The 27,990-nt window shown below is 36.4% G+C and overlaps 1 protein-coding gene across 11 annotated transcripts in view; it reads right to left on the bottom strand.

Moving 5' to 3' along the window:
* The window catches only part of DOP1A (DOP1 leucine zipper like protein A), a 113,793-nt gene that overhangs the window by 20,686 nt on the left and 65,117 nt on the right, over nt 1–27,990 (bottom strand). For 10 of the 11 annotated variants that reach the window (XR_007152180.1, XR_007152177.1, XR_007152178.1 and 7 more), the window contains 12 exons: nt 22,710–23,331; nt 21,566–21,840; nt 20,206–20,358; nt 18,022–18,122; nt 16,449–16,708; nt 12,747–14,736; nt 11,802–11,913; nt 11,514–11,696; nt 9,610–9,735; nt 3,452–3,586; nt 1,764–1,819; nt 542–646 (listed from right to left, as the gene is read on the bottom strand). Coding sequence is in view for 7 of the 11 variants with exons in the window: in XM_047858811.1 (XP_047714767.1) it covers nt 542–646; nt 1,764–1,819; nt 3,452–3,586; nt 9,610–9,735; nt 11,514–11,696; nt 11,802–11,913; nt 12,747–14,736; nt 16,449–16,708; nt 18,022–18,122; nt 20,206–20,358; nt 21,566–21,840; nt 22,710–23,331 (4,118 nt within the window). In the remaining 4 variants the exon portion in view is untranslated. The remainder of the gene's footprint in view (nt 1–541; nt 647–1,763; nt 1,820–3,451; nt 3,587–9,609; nt 9,736–11,513; nt 11,697–11,801; nt 11,914–12,746; nt 14,737–16,448; nt 16,709–18,021; nt 18,123–20,205; nt 20,359–21,565; nt 21,841–22,709; nt 23,332–27,990) is intronic. The other variant, XM_047858806.1, reaches the window with a different exon arrangement.

Genomic DNA, 27,990 nt, shown 5'->3' with positions numbered 1-27,990 from the left:
ATGCCCCTCCCATTCCTGTCTCCACAAAGGCTTGCTGCTCCTGCCAACTCCATTCACTGACCAGTATTTACTGGAGACATATTATGAACAAGGGTAAGCGAAAAAACCGACACTGTCCATGACATCATGGTGCTTGCAGTTAAGTAAGGGTGACTGGAATTTGTCAAATAATCCTACAAATTAGCAACATAGATAAGGAAACTCCAAAACAGAGAAAATGACTTTCCAAGACTGTTCATGTTCAGGGTCCTGAAGGCAAATGACCCCTGTATGAAGTTCCCCATCAGGCATCCTACTCATTCTTGAAGAAACTACTATAGTAAGGTTTGTTAGTGCATTTACATTTTGTATACACATAAACACAGTTTTCTCCCTACACCCCTTTTTTTACAGGCCTCAAATCACACATCTAGTTCTATATCTTGAAAATTCCAAGAGAAGACAGAGAGAACATGTGCTCACTCAAAACATCTGCTATTCAGCAATTAGGACAATGAACATTATTTTTTTCAAAATAATATTTTTAAGTGAAATTGCTTACCCAAGTATAAGAAACTGCCCTGGGGCTGGAAGACTCAGTTGTATGGAGTCTTTCAGAAGTATCAACAATGATGCCCAGCTATCCACTAAATTGGGCACTGGAATTCTGCAAGATAAATATAGTTTTGTATACATAAAGAGAGCCACAGTTAACTTTTATTTTCTTTATATTTTCCCACAGCCTTTACCACATTTTCCTATTAGTTTCTCTGAAACATTCGCTAAATTTTTATAGGCTATGATAGGACAAAATTCTTAAAAGCTCTTTATTTTCTACTATTGTTATATAAAAAGAAAACCAACATATTTAAAATATCCGGTGTAACTTAATTAATATAGAAATTTTAATTGTGCTATAGAAATCCCAGTTTTTAATCACACGGACTCTCAAAAGTAAAATACAACTGGATTAAGTCTCAGTTGGATTACTGACATCATAGTCACCTGCTCTTGGTCCTATTCTCTCCACTTATCTCTTATTTTAGTTCTTTTTCCTTCACCTAGGAGTCTTTAGTTCATCTAAGGGAGAGTTATCAATCTATCCTGAACATCAGTCTCTCACCTCTAAAGATATTCAGATTATCTTTGTTTCAGTCTGGCCTTAACCCTAACACCTATATGTATCTAAGTTCAAATTATAGGTACTCTTTGCTCTAAATCACAATCAGTTTAAATATACTAGAAAACCTGACTTTATAAATGTTAGTCATAGATCATAAACTGATGCCAGTTTGGTAATTAAAATGCATTTGCCCTCGGTTGTCCCATAAGTTTATCAAAATTGAAATCAACTGACTTCTGTTTAGGGGTCAGCTAAACACAAAACTGGAATACTAGAACGGGAAGATATTTTCTTGTCATCATTCCTAATATTAAAAAAAAAAAAAAGAATCAGATTAGATTACCACATATTCACCTATATCAAAATAATAATGGATTCAGTGGCGACAAGCATGGCTTCAAGAGTTGTAATTGCTCCTTTATATTTAAATGATTTTCTTACAATTCATTGTTTCAATACTATGTCTTCAATACCCTCAGGTCTTTAGGTTTGCAGGACCTACATGGCTGTGGGTCATTAACATACCCACTGACTTATATAAATATATCCACAAAAGGAAAAATTAGCAATTTCTTGAACGAACTCAGCTGCCTTTCTCCTATATTCCAAACTTTTATACATTGTTCACGTAGTAAGGAGAGACCTACATCAGTTATCTTACCTTTGAATATAAGCATAGAAAAACTGAAGCATGCAGACTTCCAAAGAAAGGTGTTTCTATAAACAAAAGAAATCAATTTTACAGTGAAGAAAAATGCTGCCTTTGCTTTTTCATTATTGTAGCTACTCTGTACTTTACTGTCAAAACATTGAAAGAAAACAAAAACACTAGTTTGCCATTAAAAATGCCACTCAAGTCTTTCATTTAGTAGAAACAAACTTAACCTAAGAGCTATTTAAAAAGTTGAAAATGGATAGATGAAATAAAGAGTCTCAATCGCCACCCCCTGTACACATCAAAAGTTGATACTCCAGCCATTACTTTCAAATGATCCATTTACTCTATAAGCATCAATATGTTTTATTTTAATCACCTTATACTTGGTTGGTGCTATCAGAATTAGGTTGAAGATTTTCATGAAATTTGAATTTAAATCTATTTTACTACAAGTTTCTGTTAAATTAGTGTAGTTAGTTCAAATCTGAGACTAACGCCTAACATGAAGTTAAAGGACAGTGCCTAGAGTAACAGAAATTAGTAATAGGCAAGAAAATGATACTGATGCCCACGGACATTTATCAGTTTGTTCCTTTGTAGTACCAACTAACCCCTTGAAGGTTCCCCTTTATCACACAAAAATCAAGTGCCTAACAGATTCAGAACCCAGATCGAGAGCAAGAGGCAGCCGCTGGAGGGTGGTGGAAGCTGCTATTATTTGCTTCCAGGGTCCTTCATGCTTAGTCCAATGTCTGACACAAGCAGATGCTCAAAATACGATGCTGACCTGAGCTTGGATGTGCAAATTTAAAATCCTATGGCGAATGCTCCAGAGGTGATGTTACAACAGTAAGCAAATTATTAAAAGTTAATATGGATACTGGCTATTCTACACACAGAAGTATCCTCTTCCCATGGGCAATTCAACAAAAAAGATAAAACAAAAAAAAATTTAACATTTATGTTTAATAAAGCAGATATGTGTGGTAATTCTGTGAAGGATATGATTAGGTTTATTTGGCTTGGCTTAAAGTCCAACATTTGCAGGTGGTAAATATTTTCTCAGCAAATATGACCTCTCAATATTGCTAGAACAAAGAGCAGAAGTAGAGAAGTCCATAATTTTACTAATTTGCAGACTTTGTATCTGCCTAATTAGAGACAATAAACTGTGAGCACAGACTATGTTACTCATTTTCTGTAGCCCCTGCAAAGCACAGTTTTGTACGCGGTCGATAAATGACATGGAGTAGAGCTAACGTTACAGCAAAATGCTAGACATTTGTCCAAAGAGAAAGGAATAAAGAAGCTAAAAAAAAAAAAAAAAAAAAAAAAAAAAAGGCAAGAGTTGAGGTAAGCAGACCTTGAGCACTGGTTTATATGTTCTCCCTTTAAATGACCAGAACCTCCCCCCCCACCCCCTAAGATTTTGGCCATAAACTCTGTAACTGCCTTAGATGGTTCATATAAGAGATCTAAGCCATTAAGGGCTCTTCACGGGCTACAGGAATCATCACAATAGCAGTCACTGCAGAAGTCGATACATGTTTTTATTACAGGAGTGTGAGGGCAACATGCATTCCTCTCTGCAATCTGTAAGCATTAAAAGGATGTCACTGAACAAAAAATATCTTATCTCCAGCATTATTTCTGAAATAGAATTGTAAACAGCTCAGAAAAGCTCTTCTTACCTTGTCCTTGGCTATGGCTGGGGGCTGCTTTAAAACTTCTTTCACGGTCTGCATAACGGTTTCTGCTCTCATGACACTGATGGAGCGAACCAGTTCTACTAGTAAGAGCTGCTCTTCACTGGCTGCAGGGATGACCTGGATAAACACATCACTGCGGTTATGCACATACGTGGGCACACAGGCCTTTTAAGAGAAATCACAGAATTAAGAGAATATTTCATGGCCTCTTTTTAATATAAAGGACTTTACAGGTCTCTTGATTAGGTAAAATATATGTACTTTTTATCAATACAATGTATACATCATTTCAAAAAATCAAATAGGACAGTAAGCTATGTCCTATCCCATATCTCACACCCTAGATCAACCATGCTCAACTCTTAGCTCTTTTTGAGTAATACACACGGCTATTTTTAACTATTTTGTGTCTTTTTTTTTTCCCCGATTTCCTACTGACTTCCTACCTCAGAAGACAAAAACTTAGCTCCCTTACATTTTTCTCCCTATCCTCCCAACATAGTTATGTTGTAATTTTATTTAAATAAATATCCAATATTCGTATGACTATTTATGGTTGTACTATGTATTATACTGCCCTTACATTTCTTTCACTTTTTGTTTTTCCTAGAGCTAATAAACTGCTCTATTTTTGTTTGGTTTTCTCCATCTTGATCACAAATTCATCCTCAAATGCGCTAACAACTGTAAATCTCTCATTACATATTAAAATACATTAGGTAATTATTAATCTTCTACCTCTTCCTTTTCTTTTTTTTTAAAGTTTGTTTCAAGAGGGAGAGATAGAAAGCATGCATCCGTACAAACCAGGGAGAGGCAGAGAGAAAGGGAGAGAAAGAATGCCAAGCAAGGTCCATGCTGTCAGCACAGAGCCTCATGTAGGGCTTGACCTCACTAACCGTGAGATCACGAGCTGAGCTGAAATCAAGAGTCGGATACTTAACTGACCCAGCCACCCAGGTAGCTTTTTTTTTTTTTTTTTTTTTTTTTTTCCTTGAGACATCTATTTGAGGTCTTTCTGCTCTCTTTCTGGGTTGGTACTCTGTAGGTTTGCATAGTAACATCTTGATAACTTTTCTGTGACCGTCAGCCTTCTGTGTCAGAACCCCTATTGCTTGGATCCCCCTATTTCTTGGTTTATTCCTCCTCTAATGGAGAGGATCTTCCAGGTGCTGAGAGAGGGGGAACTGATGGTAATGACTTTTTAAAAAAAATAGATTTTGCATGGTTCAAAACGCTTTGAGTGACAGTTTGGGTTTAGCGTTATAAGTTGAAACTGATTTTCCCATAATTTCCAGTGCTGCTCTTAACAAGTTTTATCATTTTTCCACTGAATAGGAACAGTATTTTCTCCGAAGAAGATTTTCAGATATTTTATCTCCAATGTTCTGACATTACCTGCTGATCTTTGAGTAAATCTTTTTCACAATGTCTGTGCAAACTCATTTCCTTCATTTCTGGAAAATTTTCTTGTACTATTTCGTTGAATTTTTCCCGGTCATTTTTTTGTTCTTTGTTTCTGCAAAAAGATATTGAGCCTCCAGTATCATTCTCCTAATTTTCTGATCTCCTCTACCCTACTTCCCTATCTCTAAATTTATATTTTATTTCTAGTATTTATCTGCTTTGTTTTATATTCATGATGGGGCACCTGGGTGGCTCAGTCAGTTAAGCGTCTGACTTTGGCTCAGGTCATGATCTCACAGCTCGTGGGTTTTGAGCCTCACATCAGGCTCTGTGCTGACAGAGCTCACACTCTGTCTCTTTCTCAAAAGAGAGAGACAGAGACAGAATGCGAGTAGGTTAGGGGTGGAGAGAGAGGGAGACAGAATCCGAAGCAGGCTCCAGGCTCCGAGCTGTCAGCACAAGAGCCCGACGCAGGGCTCAAACTCACGAGCTGTAAGATCTTGACCTGAGTCGAAGTCGGACGCTCAACCAACTGAGCCACCCAGGCGCCCCAACATTAAAAAAGTTTTTTAAAAAGTTTTATATTCATGAACAATTTTAATTTTTGCAAATCTCTTTCTTATAATCTTATTTCATGGATGTCACATAGCTTCCCCTCTTAGAAAGGCATTGTTGTTATTACTTGAATGTTATTCTGTAACTTGCATTGTTTCTTTTGACTTTATCTAGTTGTTTTTCTCATTGTCTATCATATTAGAGACTTTCTTCATGTGACCAGTAATCCTTGGCTCTTTATTCATATTTAAATGTGAGGAATAGTAATAAAGCTAATATTTACAGAGTGCTTATTAAGTGCCAGGCATTGCTCTAAGTGCCACATAAATATATTCTTCCAATTCTCACAACCTCATGAAGTAGTATACTTCTTCTCCAGGGTCATATAGTTAGGGATTAAAGTAAGGATTTGAACCACACGGATCTGGTTTCAAAGTCTGTGCTGTTAACAACTACACTATTATTGCCTTTGAAAAAGGAATTAAAAAGTGATGGGAATTCAAGCATTTATGTGCAAGACTGATGGGTAGGGAGGCTTCCCTGTGTGGTGACTACAGCCTAGTGTTTTTGTTTTTTGCTTTGTTATTCATTTTTATTTTTTAATATAAAATTTATTGTCAAATTGGTTTCCATACAACACCCAGTGGTCACCCCAAAATGTGCCCTCCTCAATACCCATCACCCATCCCCCCCCATCAACCCTCAGTTTATTCTCAGTTTTTAAGAGTCTCTTATGGTTTGGCTCCCTCCCTCTCTTTTTTTTGCCGTCCCCTTTCCCCATAGTCTTCTGTTAAGTTTCTCACAATCCACATAAGAGTGAAAACATATGGTATCTGTCTTTCTCTGTATGACTTATTTCACTTAGCATAACACTCTCCAGTTCCATCTACATTGCTACACATGGCCAGAATTCATTTTTTCTCATTGCCAAGTAGTATCCCATTGTATATATAAACCACAACTTCTTTATCCATTGATCAGTTGATGGACATTTAGGCTCTTCCCATAATTTGGCTATTATTGAAAGTGCTGCTATAAACATTGGGGTAAAGTGCCTCTATGCATCAGCACTCCTGTATCCCTTGGGTAAATTCTTAGCAGTGCTACTGCTGGGTCATAGGGTAGATCTATTTTTAATTTTTGGAGGAACCTCCACAGTTTTCCAGAGTGGCTGCACCAGTTTGCATTCCCACCAACAGTGCAAGAGGGTTCCCGTTTCTCCACATCCTCTCCAGCATCTATAGTCTCCTGATTTGTTCATTTTAACCACTCTGACTGGCATGAGGTGATATCTCAGTGTGGTTTTGATTTATATTTCCCTGATGAGGAGTGACATTGAGCATCTTTTCATGTGTCTATTGGCCATCTGGATGTCTTCTTTAGAGAAGTGTCTATTCATTTCTTCACTGGATTGTTTTTTGGGTGTGGAGTTTGGTGAGTTCTTTATAGATTTTGAATATTAGCCCTTTGTCTGATATGTCAATTGCAAATATCTTTTCCCATTCCGTTGGTTGCCTTTTAGTTTTGTTGATGGTTTCCTTTGCAGTGCAGAAGCTTTTTATCTTCATGAGGTCCCAATAGTTCATTTTTGCTTTTAATTTCCTTGCCTTTGGGGATGTGTCAAATAAGAAATTGCTGTGGCTGAAGTCACAGAGGTTTTTTCCTGCTTTCTCCTCTAGGGTTTTGATGGTTTCCTGTCTCACATTTGGGTCCTTCATACATTTTGAGTTTATTTTTGTGAGTGGTGTAAGAAAGTGGTCTAGTTTCATTCTTCTGCATGTTGCTGTCCAGTTCTCCCAGAACCATTTGTTAAAGAGACTTTTTTCCATTGGATATTCTCTCCCACTTTGTCAAAGATTAGTTTGCCATACTTTTGTGGGTCCAATTCTAGAGTGTCTATTCTATTCCATTGGTCTATGTGTCTGTTTTTGTGCCAATACCATGCTGTCTTGATGATGACAGCTTTGTAGTAGAGGCTAAAGTCTGGGATTGTGATGCCTCCTGCTTTGGTCTTCTTCTTCAAAATTACTTTGGCTATTTGGGGTCTTTTGTGGTTCCATACAAATTTTAGGATTGCTTGTTCTAGCTTTGAGAAGAATGCTGGTGCAATTTTGATTGGGATTGCATTGAATGTGTACATTGCTTTGGGTAGTATTGACATTTTAACAATATTTATTCTTCCAATCCATGAGCATGGAATGTTTTTCCATTCCTTAGTATCTTCTTCAATTTCCTTCATAAGCTTTCTATAGCTTTCAGCATACAGATCTTTTACATCTTTGGTTAGGTTTATTCCTAGGTATTTTATGATTCTTGGTGCAATTGTGAATGGGATCAGTTTCTTTGTCTTTCTTTTGCTTCACTATTAGTGTATAAGAATGCAACTGATTTCGATCAGACAACAAAAGGAAATCAAAGGCATCAAAACTGGCAAAGACGAAGTCAAGCTTTCACTTTTTGCAGATGATATGATATTATACATAGAAAACCCGACAGACTCCACCAAAAGTCTGCTAGAACTGATACATGAATTCAGCAAAGTCGCAGGATACAAAATTAATGTGCAGCCTAGTGTTTTGTTAGTAGACTCAAAAACTTCAGCAACTATAGGTCTTTTTTCTTGGTCAGGTCATTTTCCTAGAGGTGAATCCTCAAAATTCCTACGTAAGCGCAGTACTGCTTACTGCCACCTCACTGGGGTGAGGCTGACGCACATTTTTCAGTATGTAAACTTGTTGCAAATCCCCTGTTTTCATCATAAAGTCTAATGTCTATCGCTGTGAATATTGTGCTCTCAGGTTCAGAGCCTTTCTTGACCAAAGTCTTCACAGAGCAAACTTGGCTCCAGTTTCTTGCTTGGGTAGGGTAAGAGAGTAGGTGGTGGCTTGGGTTGGGGAAAAGGGATCTAGAAGTGGTCTAGTTGTTCCTTATATAAATTTTCACTAATCCTCTGGATTTCACCCCATCCCAACACTTTGTCTTCAGAAGTATGTGACATTTCTGAGGCACCTGGGTAGCTCAGTCAGTTAAGTGTCTGACTTCAGCTCAGGTCATGATCTCACAGTTTCAAGAGTTCGAGCCCCGTGTCAGGCTCTGTGCTGTCAGAGCATGCTCCTGATTCTGTGTGTCCAGCTCTCTCTCTGTCCCTACTCTGCTCATGATCTGTCTCCCAAAAATAAATAAAAACATTAAAAAAAAAAAAGTACCTAAGATTTCTACTTCCAGAGACCATCTGTAGTTTTACAGGGGCAAGTGGTTCCTTTTTTACAGCAATGTAGACTATCAATTTTCTCTACTAAATCTGTTACCAAACAGATCTGTTGTTTTTCATCTTGGAAAATTTTGTTGATACTTCTTATTTTTCTGTGGTCAACTCCCTCAAGTTCTGTCATTGTGGGTTTATGTCTTTTTAAATTCTTTTACTCTCATTTTTGAAAGAAGAGCAGAGAAAAATGCATGTGTTTGATATGCCTTGTTAAACCACAGGTCCTTGGCTGATTGTAAATAGTCCAGGATTTCTGTTCTGTCTAATGTAGTATCTGCTACTGGATCCTCACATGCAAAAAAGTGTCCTAAGTAGCAATGTTCTCTTACTTTTATTCCTTTTGAAACTTCAACATATATGTAATGTGAAATCAGCACAAAAATAACAGATCAGAAACCTTAAACTAGACAAATCATATATCTTATGTGAATGTTAATTATTTAATAGCCTAATATTCTAATAAGCCACTATGTATTTCCAACAAAGAACACTTTTGAGCTTTCAAACTCACAAAGCAACAATTTTACATATACAATCCAGTTAAACCAGTATACTAATTACATTTAGAAACAAACTACTTAAGCTATCATGTCTTAATGAAAAACTAGTCAAGATGAAAACTCTCCACATCATTCCTAAATGATAAACATTTAAAAAATATACTGTACTATGTTAACTTTTCCCTCTAAAATATAGTTAATATCATACTAATTTCTTTTTTTACACAAAATGATTATTTTTATACTCAAGGCATTTAGGCAATACTTCATTATCTAAACCTATAGAAAAACTATTGTTTCCACTCCTCATCCCACCCCAGCCCCACTGCCATTAATGGAGACTTGAAAATTGGCATGTACTCACCAAATGCTTATCAAACGAAAATAAAAATATCAAATGGCTGAACACATACCTTGGTCCTGGTGGTCGTTTTGTTTTGTCTTCTTTCATTCCACACAAATGCAATAGCAGCCATAAAATGAACACCATGATTCATTGAAATGGGGCCCAATAATTCAAGGATCTGTTGTCTCAAGTTCTAAAACAATTTAAACAAATGACCAGTGGATTTTAGTTGTTTTTTTTTTTAATAATATATAATACTTTCATGTTTTGCTACCTAAATAACAGTAGAGGAAATTTTAATAGTGTTAAGAGATGCAATTATGGTCATTTTAATTGGAAAAAAAAATTTCTATATTTGACACTATATAATGACACTATATAATGACAACTGCTAATCAGCCAAATGCAACAGTCTCTAGAAATAATAGGAAAACACTATATATGAAGTTCAATTACATTTGATGTCAATTCCTTTAAAAAAGAAAAGGGTTTTTTTTTAAAGTAAAGTTATACAAAAGAAAAACAAAGTTTAATCTAAACCTAAGTACTTAGATAAAACTTTCTAATGGTGGAAAAGTTTCCACTCTTCTCCTTCCCTCAATTTCAGTTGTGTTCCCATTATTCCCAGATCTAGGGAGTCAGGTCAAGGAGTAAGAACAGGTAACTTGACAAAAGTTGTCAAATTTGACATATTATTATATTATTCAATTGAATAATTGAATAATATGCCTTGAAATATAATTTTCCTCTAAATATAAAGTAGAAAATTTGGAAAATGCCTGAGTATGAGAAAAAAAAATTTTAAACTCAACCATTAATCACATCATCCTGAGATAATCACTATTACTACATTAATTTCTGTTTCTGCATATAATTTTTAATGTAATTATAAATATAAGATTTGTTCAATTATGTGACATGCTAGTTTCAGTAGTTTTATACATTTTCCATCCACTAAGATTTTTTCAAAACTGCAATTATTAGGGGCCCCTGGGTGGCTCAGTCAGTTGAGCGTCCGACTTCAGCTCAGGTCATGATCTCACAGCTCTTGAGTTCGAGCCCCGCATCGGGCTCTGTGTGGACAGCTCAGGGCCTGGAGCCTGCTTCAGATTCTGTGTTTCCTCTCTCTGCCCCTCCCTGACTTGTGCTCTCTCTCAAAAAATTAGTAAATACATAAAAAAAAAAACTTAAAAAAAAGTACAATTATTAGTAGCTACATAATGTAACACTAAAAGAGTTAATGTAACCTTTTCCTTATTTACTGTTTAGGATCTTTGTGCCACTAAATAAGGCTATAAAGATATATAAAGATATCTATCTATCCATCTATCTATAATATATCTATCTTTGCCTAATTTTGATTGCCTTAGAACTGATTACTAAAGTAGCTTACTAGGTCAGACTACCAAATTTTTAAAGTTCCCTGTACATATTGGTAAACTGTTTTCCAGGAGGACTTTGCATATTAAAATGTCAACTTTAAAAATCCTCAAGAAAGGGAACAAAATTATAATATGTATGAACGAACCTCAAAAACGTTATGTCACATAAAAGAAGCCAGATACAAAAGACTAAATAACAAGTGATTTCATTTATAAAAAATGTCCAAAAAAACCAAACCTATATGTAGAGAAAACAGGTTAATGGTTGGTTGGAGTTGGTGATGAAAATAGGGAGTGACTGCAAATGGGCCCTGGAATCTTTTTGTGGTGATGAACATGTTCAAAAATTGTGGTGACAATGTACTAGAAAACTGTCCATGTACTAAGAAAAAAAATCATTGTACTGCATACACTTAAAATGGGTGAAATTTGTGATATATTTCTCAATGAAATAGTTAAAATTATTTGAGAATTAATTAATTTATGCAGCATGCTGCATACAATCTTTTCACGAGATGCTGAATACAATCTTTAGGAAAGTCCTTGAATGTTCTCTTGAGCTCCACAGATGAAGTGTGAATTGTCTAACCTTTGTGGCTCCAAGATTAATAGTGGTGACAGATGCAGAGGCAGCAACAGCCATCTTTTCTGAGGAATCAGCCTGATGCAGGATGCTCCAGAGCAAAGTCACAGAGGACATGATCATGTGAAGGATGGAGAGGATTCCACTGCGGGCTTCAAACAAGTGTTTTTGGTCTACGTTGACCAAAAGCTATTAAAGTCAGGGGAAAAATACATATCACTTACTGAAGTTTATAAGTGGCTACTTACTAAACCTCAGTCTTGAAAAAGGAATCAAATATTTGTGCAGTCTTACTTGGTGATACTGAGTAGTAGGATCCAACAAACAGTAATGAATAATGGCTGTGATCCCTTCTAAAAGAGTAAGAATCATATCTGGTGGAATGATTGATGCCATCCACAGAGGCCTGAAATAAAATGTACTCAGTTGAACACAAGTTCTGTGAAAGACAAATTCATGTTTTAATCAATGGTAAATTTCCAGCATGTGCTAGGCACAGAGTAAGTGCTCAATAAAGATTACATAAATAAATGACTAAGAGCATAAATTAGAAGCTTTTACATCCCAATCTATGAAGTGAGTGAGTTGTACTAGAGTTCTTTGGCTAAACAAATTCAATATGAAGCAAATAAATATAGCTAGTAAATCTCTAGCAACTGTGTAACAGCAGGCATATCAATATTAACTGATAAAGGCAATTTTCTTATATTTTACATGTAATAGCTAAGGTTATATAGGAGATTAAATAAATACTAGTCAATGAAACATTTGACTAATTTCTGACAGACTAATTGAACACGGGGATACAGGTGGAATTCACCACTAAACCATGAAGATCAGAAACAAGAAATAAAATCAGACAGGAAAGCAATTATTTTTAATTTAAAATTAATTTTAGCGTGCAATTAATTTCTACTTAGATAATTTATCATATAAAACTAGGGAAACCCTTTGCTGGGCTTTGTACTATTTTCACCAGCTCGTTCAAGAACATCTAAATTAATGTTTCTTCCCTTAGGAGAAAAAAAGGCCTCTTTAAATCTTCCTCCTCCTTTCCATACTTAATTCTTTTATTGACACTCTTCCTCGGGGTGAGTTTCCTTCTTCGTGAAAATAATGTACTATTTGTAACCTACTGATACCATTAATTTATGTACTCAAATTATAACGGACTTTCTGGATGATTAAGTAGTCCTAATGTGAAAAATGTCCATGATAAAGTTAAAAATCAATGCTTACCTACTATCAGATAATCCTGTTTCATATTTGTACTGCTGAATTAGATTATCTAAATTTCTGCAAAGCTGTAGTGTCACAGAAACAACCACTCTCTGTAGAACTTTTCCCATGTAAGGCAGAGTAGATGTGATTAAACCAATCCACTGTGGGTGCATCTTACAAGCACAGTGTTGATGCAAAGCTCGTATTACTGCACAGAGGAACATGCCTTGACATGTAATTGGCTGAGCATGCAAATACTGAAGAGAAGTCATGGGCTGATGGGGATTGATGTGTTCCAGGTCAGATACGACGAAATCGAAACCCGTTTCATTCTCTTCGGGGATAGTCATTACCCGGTGTTCTAGAACAATGAGCCTCTGAAGCACTTTAAGAAGCTGTGACTGGAGTGTGCTGCCATTGTCAAATTCATCCTCTGAGAAATTGATAAGGGTGTCTTCTGAGAAACCTTCTTCCACGGCAACCATGTTTTTACCTGCCATTTTCTCACTATGCCATTTCTGTGCACTAAAGATAGATGACAGCAAACAGTGAAGAATCACTTTCTGAACTTTGCACTTAGATAACATGTCAGAGATAAAACTAGGGAAACCTTTTGCTGAGCTTTCTATTACTTTTGCCAGCTCAGTAAAGAGAAGTGTCAAAATTTCTATGCTCATCATCTGCATGTTTCGATTGCCTATTAAATCTTGTGCAGTGACCTTGACGTGAGTTGGGTAATGGCTTCTCATGTAATATAAGCAGAGGGAAATAAGAATTTCTATGTACATAGAACTCCGGAAGTTATGATTAGAGTCTACTGGAATGTGACTATAAAAGTCTTTGCCCATAACAGAAATCCGGTGTCTGGCCAAGAGATTCTGAAGCAGAGACAACTGAGGGGTATATGCATTATTTACACTAGTGGTTGAAATGGCATTTACAAAAGTAATAGGGTTAGTTTTCAAGATGGCTTTGATGGCAGAAAAAGCATACAGAGTCCTTGATGAATCATACAACTGGAGATACAGAAGCACATGCTGATAGAGTGGGTGGATGTTGAAATGGGGAGATTTCCGTGATCCTGGAGAACCCATATCACTCTCAATTTCAGAAATCTCTCCTTCTCCACAGCTGTACCAGTTCTCTAAATCCAGACCATCGCTGAAGAATACACTGGTTTGTTTGAGTTTTTCATTTGAAGCTTTTTTCTTGTCGTCATCCTTTCTTCTGGCAAGTTTTACTTTAGGTTTTGCTCCCGGTTGTTTACCTGACTCCTTAACAATGGTCTCTTTCTCGGAGACTTTTTCTGATAATTTTTCTTTGAAGCTGAACTGAATACTGCTGTGACTCCTCTGCCTGGATTTAGTTTCTATGGAAGCAACATTAGAGTCCTGGAGAATCTGTGTGGTTCCTGAAATACAAGGTGAGGAACTATTTCTGGAGATTCCATTTGCCACACACTCACGGCCTCCCTCTGCAGACACAGCCAGCAACTGAGAACTGTCGTTACTCAGCAAAGCACTCTGACCCTGCAGAGCAGACTGCTCGTCAGTTTTAAGGGCCTCCTCACCTGGACCTACATCACTGTGCTCTGGGGGCACAGCTTCCATTTCTAACTGAGATGTCAATGATGCAGATTCTGCTTCGAGGCCACTTACGACTTTACATATCAGGTCAAACACTACCTGCTGAACATCATCATCTGGGGAGCTTGCACCTGGCACTTGAGAATCTTCTTGGGCGTTCACATTTTCAGGATCTACTTCGTAACTCAAGTTGTCCCCAGCAGAGGACTGTGAGCATCCAGAGTCGGAACTCTGAAGTACTTCTATCTGTTGGTCTGGAAGATCAAAATCAGATACAACCATTGGAATTGTCTCACTGCTGGTACTTAGAAGGGAAAGTCTGTCACTCAATGGATTAACAGTGAGACTAAAGTTCTCTATTTCGTCCATAGTGAGTGGCTTTTCACCACTTCCTTTAGATGCAATGAGTTGTACTTGGCTTACTGGCATATGAGAAAAATAGTAAAGAAGGAAAAAGATAAAATACATTAAAATGATTGAAATGTAGACAACTCAAGATTCTTAATCATTAGCTTCATCACCTTATACCTTCCTACGAAAATTACATTTTGTTACTATTTTAGACCCTTTAAGTTAGAAAATTATGTAGATGACTATTAACTAGAATTTAGTAAAGACAACTCAACAATAGAAGGAGTATTATTTAATTGAATTAAATAAAACAACACATTAAAAACAGCTACAATATCAAAATTTGCCCTTACTCCCAAATAAGGTATCTTTTTTTTTTTTTTACTGCAGTTCAAATTTTTATTTTTTCCTCCCTGTGTAATATTTCCCTTAATTATTTTATTTCTAAGAATTCAAATACTTCAGTAGTTGATATGTATATATATACACACATACATATATGTCTATATATACACAGACATATATAAGCTTGATTTCAATAAAATTCAATATTTACAAATTATCAACATTATCAATATTCAACATTTATGAATTATAAGTAAGGCCCTAAATCAAGAGACAATGAGGGTGAGAGAAGGAAAAGACATCATTGTTCTCTCTAGAGTTTGAACTTGGTAGGGGATCACAAATATATTCATCCATTTCTGTACTTTTTGGAGAGCATACAGTGCTGATGGCATTCTTTTAAGAAAGAGCAAAAGGCTTAGTTCCATATGAGTATTACAAAGCAAATGTTATAGAATTCAGGGAAAGCATCATGACCCTACAGGTAAGGAGATCAATCTTGGAGGAAAGGTGAGAATTCAGCAGACAGGCAGGAATGGCAGCGGGTAAAGGGCTAGCAGAAAGAAGTTCAGGCAATAGGCAGGGTAGAACATGCTCTGAGAAGACTCAGGGGAAGCAGTTGAAAGTCAGGCTCTATAGAGGGCTCTATCCATACTCTGTAGAAACACATTAAAGATGAAATGGGGGCATGACAGTGTAGCTGCAGCTTCATCACACAGCAGCCATGGGACTTTGAGAAAGCCCTGGCCCACTAAGCATCTCTACCTGCTCAGTAAAATGATCTTTTTATTACTGACCTCACAGGATTATTTGTCAAGATATGAATGGGTTTTGTGAGAATCTTTTGTCCCTAAAGTATAATAAGTTAATCTAAGGACCCATTATCACCATATTGTAGATGTCCTCACTCGACAATTTGTAAAATGTGGACTTCCAAGTAATAATAGTGAACATCTAACTAACACTTATGATAGGCCAGTCTGCCCTAAACATTTGTAGGCATTTGTTTGCAGTCACAAACAGGACTACGTGTTATGTTCACAGTGAAGCCTGGAAAGGTGGGTACTATTCCCATTTCACAGATGAGGAAAATGACTCATGAAATACAAATGGGCATTACAAGCTTTTTATATATTCTCAGTGAAGTATCTCTAGAACCTCGCAAAACCAAAATTGCTCATTAAACTCTAAAGGTATTTCCATCAAAATTGAAGACTGTCTCTGAAAGCTGTGCTGAGAAATCCAAGCCCTCTAAGATGACCATTGATGAAGTACATTCTGGCATGGGCCCATGTGAGCACTGCCAGTACACATGGACGGGAGAAAATAAGTCCATGGAGAAAACCTCACTGTTGCCAATCACTATCGTGTTCACTTCTCATTTCATTTTAATAACTTAATTCTAAATAAAGCTGTTCTACTTCCATGTGATATTCACCATTGCTGCAGGCAAAATTTTGCATGAAATGCTTGTCACTCTCTTCTCCGGGATAATAGGGAGCCTTATTCCAATAGCGTTCTGCTTGTACACGCTGCACTGAAACCCTCTGAGTTTTGGGATGAAGCAGGAGCAATAGCAATGGTTCCAAAACTCTTGCAATATCATGTCTTTGTAGCACTTGGTTCAGCCAGGCTTGTCCCACAGAGCTGGTAGAACCATCCAGACTGTTAAGGCTATCTAACATGATGAACAGTGACCTACAATAAACACCAATAATTAAAACAAAGAACAAAACATCTACTTTAATTATCACACTCTAGTTTTTCTTAAACCAACATTACTGTAAGTTTTATTTTTAATTAACTTTTTAAAAGTAATCATACTTCAGAAAAGCTTTTGACCACATCATTTTAATAATCTTAATCCCTACAGTCTCAGTAGATATGAAAAAGGAGAAAATCGTCTTTTCCCTTTTCTTATATACTTGTGTTTTAATTTCCCAAGCATACATTACTTTTATAAGATAAGTACTAATGAACAAGGGAGAAAAAAACTTAGTTTTGTTTCACCAATGTACTCCTGCTCATATCACCAAATACTGAACTCTGTGCAAGTTAACACTACTTCATGCTCTTCTGTGCCCAATCTCTTTATGAGGCAAACCTGTGTGCTTAACTCAAAGAAAGAACTTCTGTGAAAGTTATGGAGGTGTGGCTTGGAATCTGAAAACCTGAGATTCAAATCTGGGCTATCAGCTCTACATCATGTGTGGTCTTGGGCAAGCCACTTATTTCTCTGGTCCTTCAGTGCCTCACTTGGATGATGAGAAAAGGCAGTCACCAAATGAGAGATGGTATTTGTAAAGTATCTAGGCCAAGGGCATAGTTCATTGTACTAGTTCAATACCAAATCATTTAAAAATGGTGATGTTGAAAAAGTAATGTCTGAATAATGTCCAGTAAAGCACATATCTGATCCTGGGCTGGGCTTTAAGCAGAGTCAGATCTGTGGCCTCCTCTATGGTGATGAGACTGCTATCCTGGGCCAGTATCTCAGTCTACCTATACATAGCATCTCCTTGGAAGTTAAGGCAAACCTCATATTTGGGGGATGAGTCACCTCGAGTGGTGTAGACAAGTAGCAAAACTACTCTCAGGCAGCTGCAGGTTCTCTGAATCCATGGAAGGGGTGTATATTTTAGCTTTAGACTTATGATGTCCAGTTCAGGCAGAAGACTGAAAATAACTGTTAGAGAAACAGTTACATCATCTACTGTTTATGTTGAAATTTCTCTGTGAATACAGACCCATTGCTGTATCCCTGATACCTAGAATGCTGCCTGGCACATAGCAGGGGTCTTGTTGAATAGTCATCCAGTAAAAGAAAGGGGATCTGGGTGCTTCAAAGCCATGCATTTTAATATAGCTTAGATTTTTTAAAAAATAATTTATAAGCTCTTTATAATATCTGTAAATTACTATCTTGCACCCCTGCCAAATTAGGCAGAGGATTCAAGAAAAGAGACACTGAAATACCTGACTGTAAAATCCGAGTATCAAATGTAACCAACCTGTCAAAAGAACGTGCAAAAGATGACGACTTATTTATATGGAGATCCCTTGTCAGATGCCAAAGAACTGCAAACTTTGCATGTGCTTCCATCCTTATTTTCTGAGGAGGAATATGGGAGATTAAATTATTTTTTTCTCCCTTGAAGATATTAAGCGATTTTATCAAAATCAAAATAGCAATTTAAGAGACAGTATTAGGTTCGATGTTCACAGTACTCAACACACCACACAATAAAACTATTTTTATGAAAGTAGAAATGTAAAAAAAAAAAAAAACTTAGAAATATTAAACCTAAAAAGTCATCTCACACTACCTCAGAAATCGTTATTATTTAGTTTAGACTAGGTAACCAGTTTTCTAGATTATTATGTAACGGGGATGGAAAGAGCTAATAATGTGCATATTATAATATCTTCAGTCTCAGAAGCATTTTTCCCTTTTTTAATAAAAATACTTAGTCAAAATTTATTTTATTATACCCTACAATTTACTTTTGTTCCCAGAAATTATATATTATCTCAAATGAATTGATCAATACTTATAAAGCTGGCTTATTAGATTCAAAAATTTAGACACCTAAAAAATTACTTCTATAAGAAATTTCATTTTGAGATTATTTGGAAAATGTTAAGTGTTATGGTAACAATGGACAGAATAATGGAAAAATAAATGATTTAGAAAGACCAGCACTTGGTGTTAGATAATGAACATAAATGAATATAAATCAGGTAGAAACTGTGAAGTTATCAAGCTTTTCATAGTGTTCCTGTAGCATCTGTAGAATTCTTCAAGTAAAAGCCCTCCAAAATCAGGGACCTGTAACGGTCTCAATTGTTTGTGATCACTTTGAGGGGAGCTTCCTTTTTTTCTACGGGGGGAATACATGCTTTTCCTATGAAGCCCATGTTTGTACATCAGCATATTAAAAAGTAATAGTATCTTAATTTTTTTTTTCATGGATGTATAATACCTTTATTCAGAAGTTAGTATTCCTTTAGAAATGTTACAGAATAGGTATATAATTTGTCCTAGATTTACACTTAATGTAAACAAATTAAATGCAAGTCTTTATTAAACATTTTATTCCTAAAAATTTTTGAGAAAATGTGTTGAAGCAGAAATAGAATTTTAACATTTTTCTTGCAATAAACTTACATGCCTCTCGTTTTCTCCTTCATTTGCCACTTCCTTCCTGGACAAAAGCTTCATTTACTTAACACTATGCCTTTCTGAATGACTCAAACTCACTTGCATTTAGAGTTCTTAAAAATTAGGGTGATACACCTCTAAAAGCTGTTTAAATCTTTGATTTATGTTACAGAGAAGGCATGGGAAGATCACACACTTCATTAAACTTTCCCAAAGAGATCAACCAGATTGAAAGTTCCAGCTTCTCAGGCATACCAATGACTCTATCACCTTTACTCTCACTGACTTATAGACCATTTCATGTACATTGGGATACAAAATCCTTATTTTGGATACTATAATACAAATAATATAATCTCATATATTAGCATTCTATGGCTTATAAATGTAACTTCACATATACATCATTTCACATACATCAGTTAATGTATGCATAGTTCCATAACCAAGGCTACTGCTTCCTCTTTAAATGGTCTAAAGAACTTGGACCAGCAACAACTTTAATCATCACTGCCTACAGATGGTGTCCTGAACCAAGAAATAAACCTAGTATTTGATTTTGGGTTACTAGATTTTTCATATTACTGATGCTTTTGCAAAGAACTTTCTTCTAAAGGACAGAATGGGGTGCCTATGTGGCTCAGTAGGATGAGCATGTAACTAGTGATTTCCGCTCAGGTAATGACTCAGGGTTGTGGGACCGAGCCCCACATTGGGTTCTATACTGGGCATGGAGCCTGCTTAAGATTCTCTCTCTCCCTCTGTCCCACCCCACTTGGGTGTGTGCACTCTCTCTCAAAAAAATAAAATAAAAAGAAATAAGATAAAATTAAATTAAATTAAATAAATAAAATTAAAAAGGACAGAACAAATTTGTTTTAAATATATGAAGACCATATACTCTACGAATGAATTTACACAATCTCTAATCAGATACTAGCTACAAAAATTTTCCTACAGTTTCTTTAATTTACCTTTTGGTATAATGGGAGTCGGGTAGGTGGGGGTGGGTCAAGATGAAAAAAGAATTTACCTTATCTTTATGGGTTAACTGCTGACTTATAACATCCTCACAGATGCTAGAAGAAGGAACCAAGTTATGTAGTTGATAAAACAGTTCCACACTTTTCTGATGGTGCTGAGGTGTCCTATCTCCCAGCTGATCCCACAATGTTAAAGCTACATGCTACAGAAAAAGATTGTCAAAGTGACAGTGTTACCAAACCACACATTAAAACTTATTTAATAAGCATTTCCTGTTAGGTACAAACAAGCCTCTGAATGCCATTGAAGGTCTTCAATGTTCCTTATGCTACAAGGATGAGACTTAGAAGTATAGCTTTCCATGTGCTCACTTTTTGGGCATCGAGGTCGTTAGAACCTCTTATGATAGACCTTTAATGATTATTTTTATTCTTTTAAGATCCCTCCCTAATGATACTTATTTTAAACATTAAACATGGAAGAATTTTCTGCAGGGCCCAGAGAAGACCCCACTTCACTATTTTAGTGACACTTAGTAAAGTGCTGCTAGAATACATTATCCTTAAGAGGATACAAATCTCACATTGAATACAATATTTATGGTTATATGTTACAAAGTAAAATATAATTTACAGTTCAAATATCCAAATTACTTAAGCTTATATAAAATAGGTTGTATGTATTTTAGAGCTACATGTGTTAACAAAGCACTTGATGATCTATGACAGCATTAATAAAAACGTAACCATTTTCAGGGTTTACTGTCATACCGTTGTTACAGAAACCAACTTTAGCAGAAAGAACTATCTGGTGGGGCACAATGACTTGAATTGAGATAAAATTAAAGCAAATTTTTTTATATATAAAGCATCTATCTGCCTAAGATGTAATACAATCCAATATACTTAATATTCTTTCTATGTAGAGGGTATCATCTATACTGCTGTGATAAAAATCAAAAACTGCACATTTTTTTTTTCTCTGAATGGAATCATATACCACAGATGATAATCAAACAATACAGAGTCAGAAAAATTTTTCCTGGGAGTTTTGGAGAGCTGAGATTATACTCTACGAAAAGCAAAAGTGTCATAAGCACGTCATGTTGAAGTAAGTTTTATTGTATAAATGGACTTAACCTCTTTTTTAGCTGAAATTACTCCTTCCGTGGCTTTGGAGCCTTAATACTTGCCTTCCCTAACCTCATCCTCATCTCCTCTCATCCTTTTTCCCTCTAGCAAAACTGGGGACAAGATTGGCAAAGCAGTACAGATGAAGTGTGGTATCTTTTTCTAGACATTGTAATATTAACAGGTATTCAACGAAGCCTGATTATCATCTTTCAGATCTCTGGTAAGCAATCTAAGTCAAGTACCACCTTAGTCATGCATGTATTCCCCAGAATTTACCTTGAAAAATTCAGTCTTCTCAGCAATGTATCTCAGATTGCCTGGAGTGAGGGGAGGTCTAATAACTACCGCCACTCTTCCCTGGTTTGGACTTAAGGGCTGTGCAGGCTCCACACTGTTGATGTTCTCCCCAGTGACCATGGCCACAGACTGAGTCAGTCCCACCAGGTCCATGACTAATGAAATAGCAACACTCTGCACACTGAAATCGCTTGCTTGGCTGCAAGCGTTCATCAGGGTCTGGAGCCACAGTGGAGGCTGCACGTGCTCCCAGTCTGAAACAAAAGATGGAAGATGGAGTTCATCACACTAAACCTTCCACACATACACCAACGTCCAGGTACATTTCAAAACAAAGCACCTCTTCTCAACACCTTTAGGCCTTGATCTGTTAGTAAAACCAAGGTTTCTCACCTAGACTGGAGCTTTAAGAAAATAAAACAGCAACAAGAATCCCATAAACTTTTTTAGTATGTAATTTTCTTATGCCACATAATACAATGTATTCCCCTGTCCTAAAAAACAGTATATTAATCAACAGATATTATGTAGTACTCACTCACTGCACTCTGTGTGCATATATAAAAATTTAAATAATGGTAAACACTTATGATATTAGTCTTAATAAAGGAAACCAATGGATCTAAATGATATGTTACTTTTCTCCAGAGAAAGAAGTTAATTTCCTTCTTACCTTCAACTCACTTGTAAGTACACTGTGAAGGACATCAAAATCACAAAATTTTCCAATATGCCAACATGTATTATCTCCCCATAAAGACAATATTTCATTAAAAATACTAGGGGTGCCTAAAAAAATTAGGGGTGGTATAGTCAAGTCAAGCATCTGAATTCAGCTTAGGTCATGATCTCAGAGTTCGTGAGTTCAAGTCCTGCATTGGGCACTGCACCTATCATGCAGAGCCTGCCTGGGATTCTCTCTCTCTCTCTCTGTCCCTCCCCTACTTTTGCGCTCTCTCAAAATAATAAATAATTTTTAAAAATCTACAAATTAAAATAACACTTTAAAAAATTAGGCTAAAAAAAATCTTAGTTTTAATTCTGAGTGCTTTAAAAAAAAAAAGTAAATAAAAAGCATGCTATAAAAAAGATTCAAATATAAATAAAACCAAGATGACCTTACCAGTCTCAGACTTCTCAGAATGTAGGTCTGAAGTATGGTTCCCCTCAGCAATGTAAACTGGGAAACTGGAGCACTCCAGGAAGAGCTGGCAGGCAGAAAGGAAGGCGGAAAGGTATTCTTTTGAAGTTTTCTGTTTACTTATGTTTCTCTCCTTTACATCTCCATGGGAATCCCTATCCCATTTTGAAGTCTCTTCTTGCTCTCTACTGAGATCCCCTGAATGCTCTGTAGCCAAAGCCTGAGAAAAAGAGTTGCCCTGAATGATGTAGAGGTTGATAAGTCTAGTGAGAAACTGCTGGACATACTCCAAGCAACATTGCATTGCAGTTTTTTGGGCTGTCTTCCCACTTCGGGGTGCTGTCCCCTGGGTGACTATGGAAGGGGCCTGGATGATGGTTTCTTCAGATCCTACGGTGGAGGCCGTTTCGGTCTCAGAGGATGTGCTACCGATGGGAATGGCAGCTGTCCCCTGCCCCTCACTCAGGTCTCTGTCGATATCATCACTTCGGTCTGCTTGATACTGTATAAACTCAGTAAATCCACTCTCTGATGATCGACTGCTTGGTGGGTTTTCTCCATCTTCAAATACTTCAGTAGGATTTTCAAGAGACACTGATGATACCTGGTAGTGATTAAAAACAGCAAAGGCTAAGTGATTAAATGCATATATTAGAAATCAAAAATTAGAAATGGCCACATTGAGAGAAGTCAGTTTAGATTACATGATTCAAAACTTAATCTACACGTTCGGCTGAATCTTAGAGCAGTTTCTACAACTGATTCATATTTCTATGATAATCAATAGGGAATACTGGTACAGTTCTAATGAATATATTAAAATAAACTCGGGGCACCAGGGTGGCTCAGTCAGTTAAGCATCTGACTTCAGCTGAGGTCACTATCTCATGGTTCATGAGTTTGGGCCCCTCATCTGCGCTGACAGTGCAGAGCCTGCTTCAGATCCTCTGTCTCCCTCTCTCTCTGACCCTCCCCAGCTTGTGCTCTCTCTCTCAAAAATAAAATTAAAACATTAAAAATAAACTCATTAAGAATTATTTGCTGTATGCAAAGATTTGGTTTTTGAAGGCAAAATATGCATATAGCACAAATCTCTAACATCTATATCCCTATTTTCAAACAACTGACAATTTATTCAATCTGCTTCACAAAATCACTTTCCTAATGTCTAAATGAGGCAAGGAATGAGACATTTTAAAAACTAGAAATAAATTCTAATAGGTCATCTGTTCAATAATCATGAATGTGACATTTCTATGTGAAATGTGTAAAATGCTATTTAAATGGTTACCATTAATCTTACATTCTTTTAACAGTTACTGAACCTATGTTACATGGCAGACACTGTATTGTGTACCAGGAACAAAAAGATAGTTTGTAATCTAAGGGAGAAGACAATAAGTTATAATATAAACAAAAATGGACCAGGTACTGGAATAGAGCTGGAATGAATTAATCGTCCCCTTCCTACAAAGACTGGATAAGTACAATCATCAAACATATTTTTGGGTTTAGTTTAAGGAAACAAAAGTTGTACATATCATGAATTGCTTGGGGACTTTGCCAGAGCATAATGTGAACTTGAATGAGATTACTTTTTAGTGACTAAAAAGGGATATTATTGAAGATTACAGAAGATACAAACTAATTGTTCTGCTGCTACAAAGCTGGGCCTCACCCACTGTTCCTTGCTTCAGTAAATGACATCACCATTCATCAAATCAGAAGACGGAAATCTAGGGTGATCCCTGGGATCTTCTCCATCTTTCCTTGGCACTTCCCCTACATCCACTTCAGAATAGTGGTTAAGAGTACTGGCCATGAGTCAACTAAGGTTCAGCCACTTACTAGCTTGGCAAGTTATTTAACCTCTCTAAAACCTCAGTTTCCTGATAAGTATAGTGGAGATAACAATAGTTCCTACATTTTACAGTTGCTATGAGAATTAAGTAAAACAGTATATCTAAAGCACGTGGTTTAGTACCTGCCAGTTTGATTTTTTTTTTAACATTTATTTATTTTTGAGACAGAGAGAGACAGAGCATGAACGGGGGAGGGTCAGAGAGAGGGAGACACAGAATCTGAAGCAGGCTCCAGGCTCTGAGCTGTCAGCACAGAGCCCGACGCGGGGCTCGAACTCACGGACCGTGAGATCGTGACCTGAGCCGAAGTCGGCCATTCAACCAACTGAGCCACCCAGGCGCCCCTAGTACCTGCCAGTTTGTACATAAACATTCAAAAAATGTTTGTGATCACTTATTACCCTTACCAAACTATTACTAGGTCTGATTTTTTTTTTTTAATTTATTTTGAGAGAGAGAGAAAGAGAGCGCACATGCACACAAGTGAGCAGGGAGGGGCGGAGAAAGAATCTTAAGCAGTCTCCAAGCCTGGTGAGGAGCCTGATGTGGGGCTTGATCTCACGAACTGTGAGCCGAAATCAAGAGTAGGATGCTTAACTGCTTAACCGACTGAGCCACCCAGGCACCCTGAATTTTTCTCTTAAATGTCTGGCTAATCCATCCATTCCTGTGTGTTCACTCCCGCATCTTGTCAGCACATTACCACCACCTCTCACCTGCACTACTGCAGGTCTCCCCACATCCACTTTGTTTCTGAGATCCATGCTCCATACTGCAAAGTAATTTATCTCTTATAGAAGTCTTATTATGTTGCTTGCTTCTACCCTTCAGTGTCTTCCCACTGCTCCTAAGATAAAGAATAAAAGCCCCGCTAGAGTGAAAAGGCTCTGCATTACCTGGTCCCTGCCTACCTGAAGACTTATCTCTCCCTCACTGTGTGCACAGTGTTCCTTTCTGCCCAAGAGCCTTGGGGAATGTTTCTTCCTCTCCCAAGCACTCTCTCCTTTCTACCTCATTCCACCCCAGTTTCTCTAGGGCTCTACTCAAACAACCCTTCCTCAAGAAAGCCTTTTAGGCCCACAGTCTAGGTCACATCACTGCATTTTCCACATTCTTACCACTCTATATTCTCCTTCATTTATTTATCATGACTGTAATTAAGTGTGCAATTATTTGTTTAATATGTGTCTCCCAACTAGCAAAAACGGGTCAGGAAGGCAGGGACTGTGCCAACTTCACCACTGGATCACTGGCTATGCAGAGTGCATGCTGGATAAAGAGAGGCTGTTTTCTCTATTTCAAAGCTAAGAACACTGAGGGCTCAGGGAAGTTAAAAACAAAACTTGCCCAAGGTTATACAGCAAATAAGGTTAAAGGTTATTAGGAAAGCTTAGCTTAGGTGATTCTAAACTTCATGATATTTTTTTCATAGCTTATCACTATTATGAGAACTTTTCATATTATAATGACAAAGTTTACAGGCAGGTATCAGAACCGAACTGTCAACCTTTAACAACCATCTAAAACCTTGTACTAATACATTTTTAAAAAGAAGTCCTATTTAAATGATAAAATTGTCATTAGCTTATTGCTATTTCTGTATTGATCTTTTTCACATAAGGATCGTAAAACAACGGACATTTATTAATAGAATTTAAGCTACAAATTCAGTTAAACTTATATACATTTATAATATTTAGTTGTATGGTCTATATCATATAACTATGTTTCAGATTATTTTATAGTAAAATGTCTTTCTGAAGAGAGAAAGACATGACATATTTTGGACATAGGGGTATAGAGATCCAATACACTGATCTTACAAAAGTGTACTAAGTGCACGGAGACAAAAATAGATTCATTTTTAATGAATTATTGTTTCACTTACACTTTAAATAAAAAGAAATAAAGAAAATACCCTCAGCTTTCAAATATGATAAATTTTAGACACTTCAGTGAAGATAATAACCATTGTGCTTCCGTAAAAAATAGGAAAGAACATATATGGCCCGAGAATATAGAAGAGAACCAAGAGAGAGGGAAAAGCATACTCCCAGGTTAACATACCATTACGTTAAAAAAAAAAAAAAAGTACGAGCCCTGGGTGAGCTCTGCTTCTCTCCCCCTGTGTGCCCCTTGCTCACTTGTGCCCTCTCTCTCTCTCTCTCAAAACAAAACAAAAACAAAAGTATATTATTTGTCCTTTATTTAATATGAATGGATATTCCTATTTACCTTAACCTGTAACCAGCAATAAGTGCCTCCACTTGTTTTCGACATAGTTAATATTCACATATTTGAATATGCTATCAAGAGAATGCTAAGGTCCTCCTTTACTTGAATGAATTTCACTCAACAACAACAAAAAAGCAATTAGTAACTATTTTAGTTTAATTTCGAAGATCCTAGAAGTATATATTAAAGAAAACTAGCAGAACAAAATGAATTTTCCTACAACAGAATCAATATATATCACATATAAATAACAAGCAGATAGGAAGGAAAGTAAGAGATTGGTTTTAGTTTATGCCTGATAATCCTGGGATATATTTAAATTGATCACGGGTCAGTCACATTCATTTCATACACGAAGAGCAAAATATTTAAAAAGTCCAACAAAAACGTTTTAGGGTTAATACTTGATGGGAAAGGTTGTATTAGACTATCCTGATGATAAAACGTTTTGCCTGGCTGGGGGGGGGGGGGGAAAAGCAACTAGAAAAAAAAAAGTAAGGGCAACAATACAAACCCAGGATTTAGGTAATGAACTCAAAATACTAGAAAATTTTAAATCCTTGTTTTAACATAGTACCACAATGGCTAAATTCAATGGAATTATATAGGTGTTTTTTTCCATAAGTGTATCACAGGTATTTTAAGTATGCTACTTGGCCAGACATTAAAATTACTGTAATTTTATTCAACATCATAAAGCACTAAAAATCTGGAAGACTGAGGAGAGTAAAAAAGATTCTGGATTTCAAGAAGAGCACATCAAATTAGTGTATATATGAAAAGGACCACTAAAGTTTAGATTATAAACCTGCTGTCCAGTATGGTAGCTATAGCTACTAGTCACATGTGGCTACTGAGCTCTTGTATTATGGCTGATCTGAACAGATGAACTAAATTTTTTCAATTAATTTAAATTGAAATTCAGAAAGTAATACCTAATTTAGTTATGATAAAACTTTTAAATATGTTTAGGACAATTTGGATATGTAAATCTATTTTTTCAAATATAAACTTTATAAAAAATATACATCAAGTATTTCTGATGAAAATTTTAATTTTCAATGCTGTTAAGTATAAAATACACACTGGAATTTTGAAGACTTCGTACAAAAAAGAATGTAAAATATCTCACCTTTTAAATATTACATCAATTTTGTGTTGGTTAT

This window comes from Prionailurus viverrinus, chromosome B2, assembly GCF_022837055.1.
Source record: "Prionailurus viverrinus isolate Anna chromosome B2, UM_Priviv_1.0, whole genome shotgun sequence".
Lineage (NCBI taxonomy): Eukaryota > Metazoa > Chordata > Mammalia > Carnivora > Felidae > Prionailurus > Prionailurus viverrinus.
Note: the sequence above shows the minus strand (reverse complement) of the source record. Positions and strands in the feature narration are given on the sequence as shown.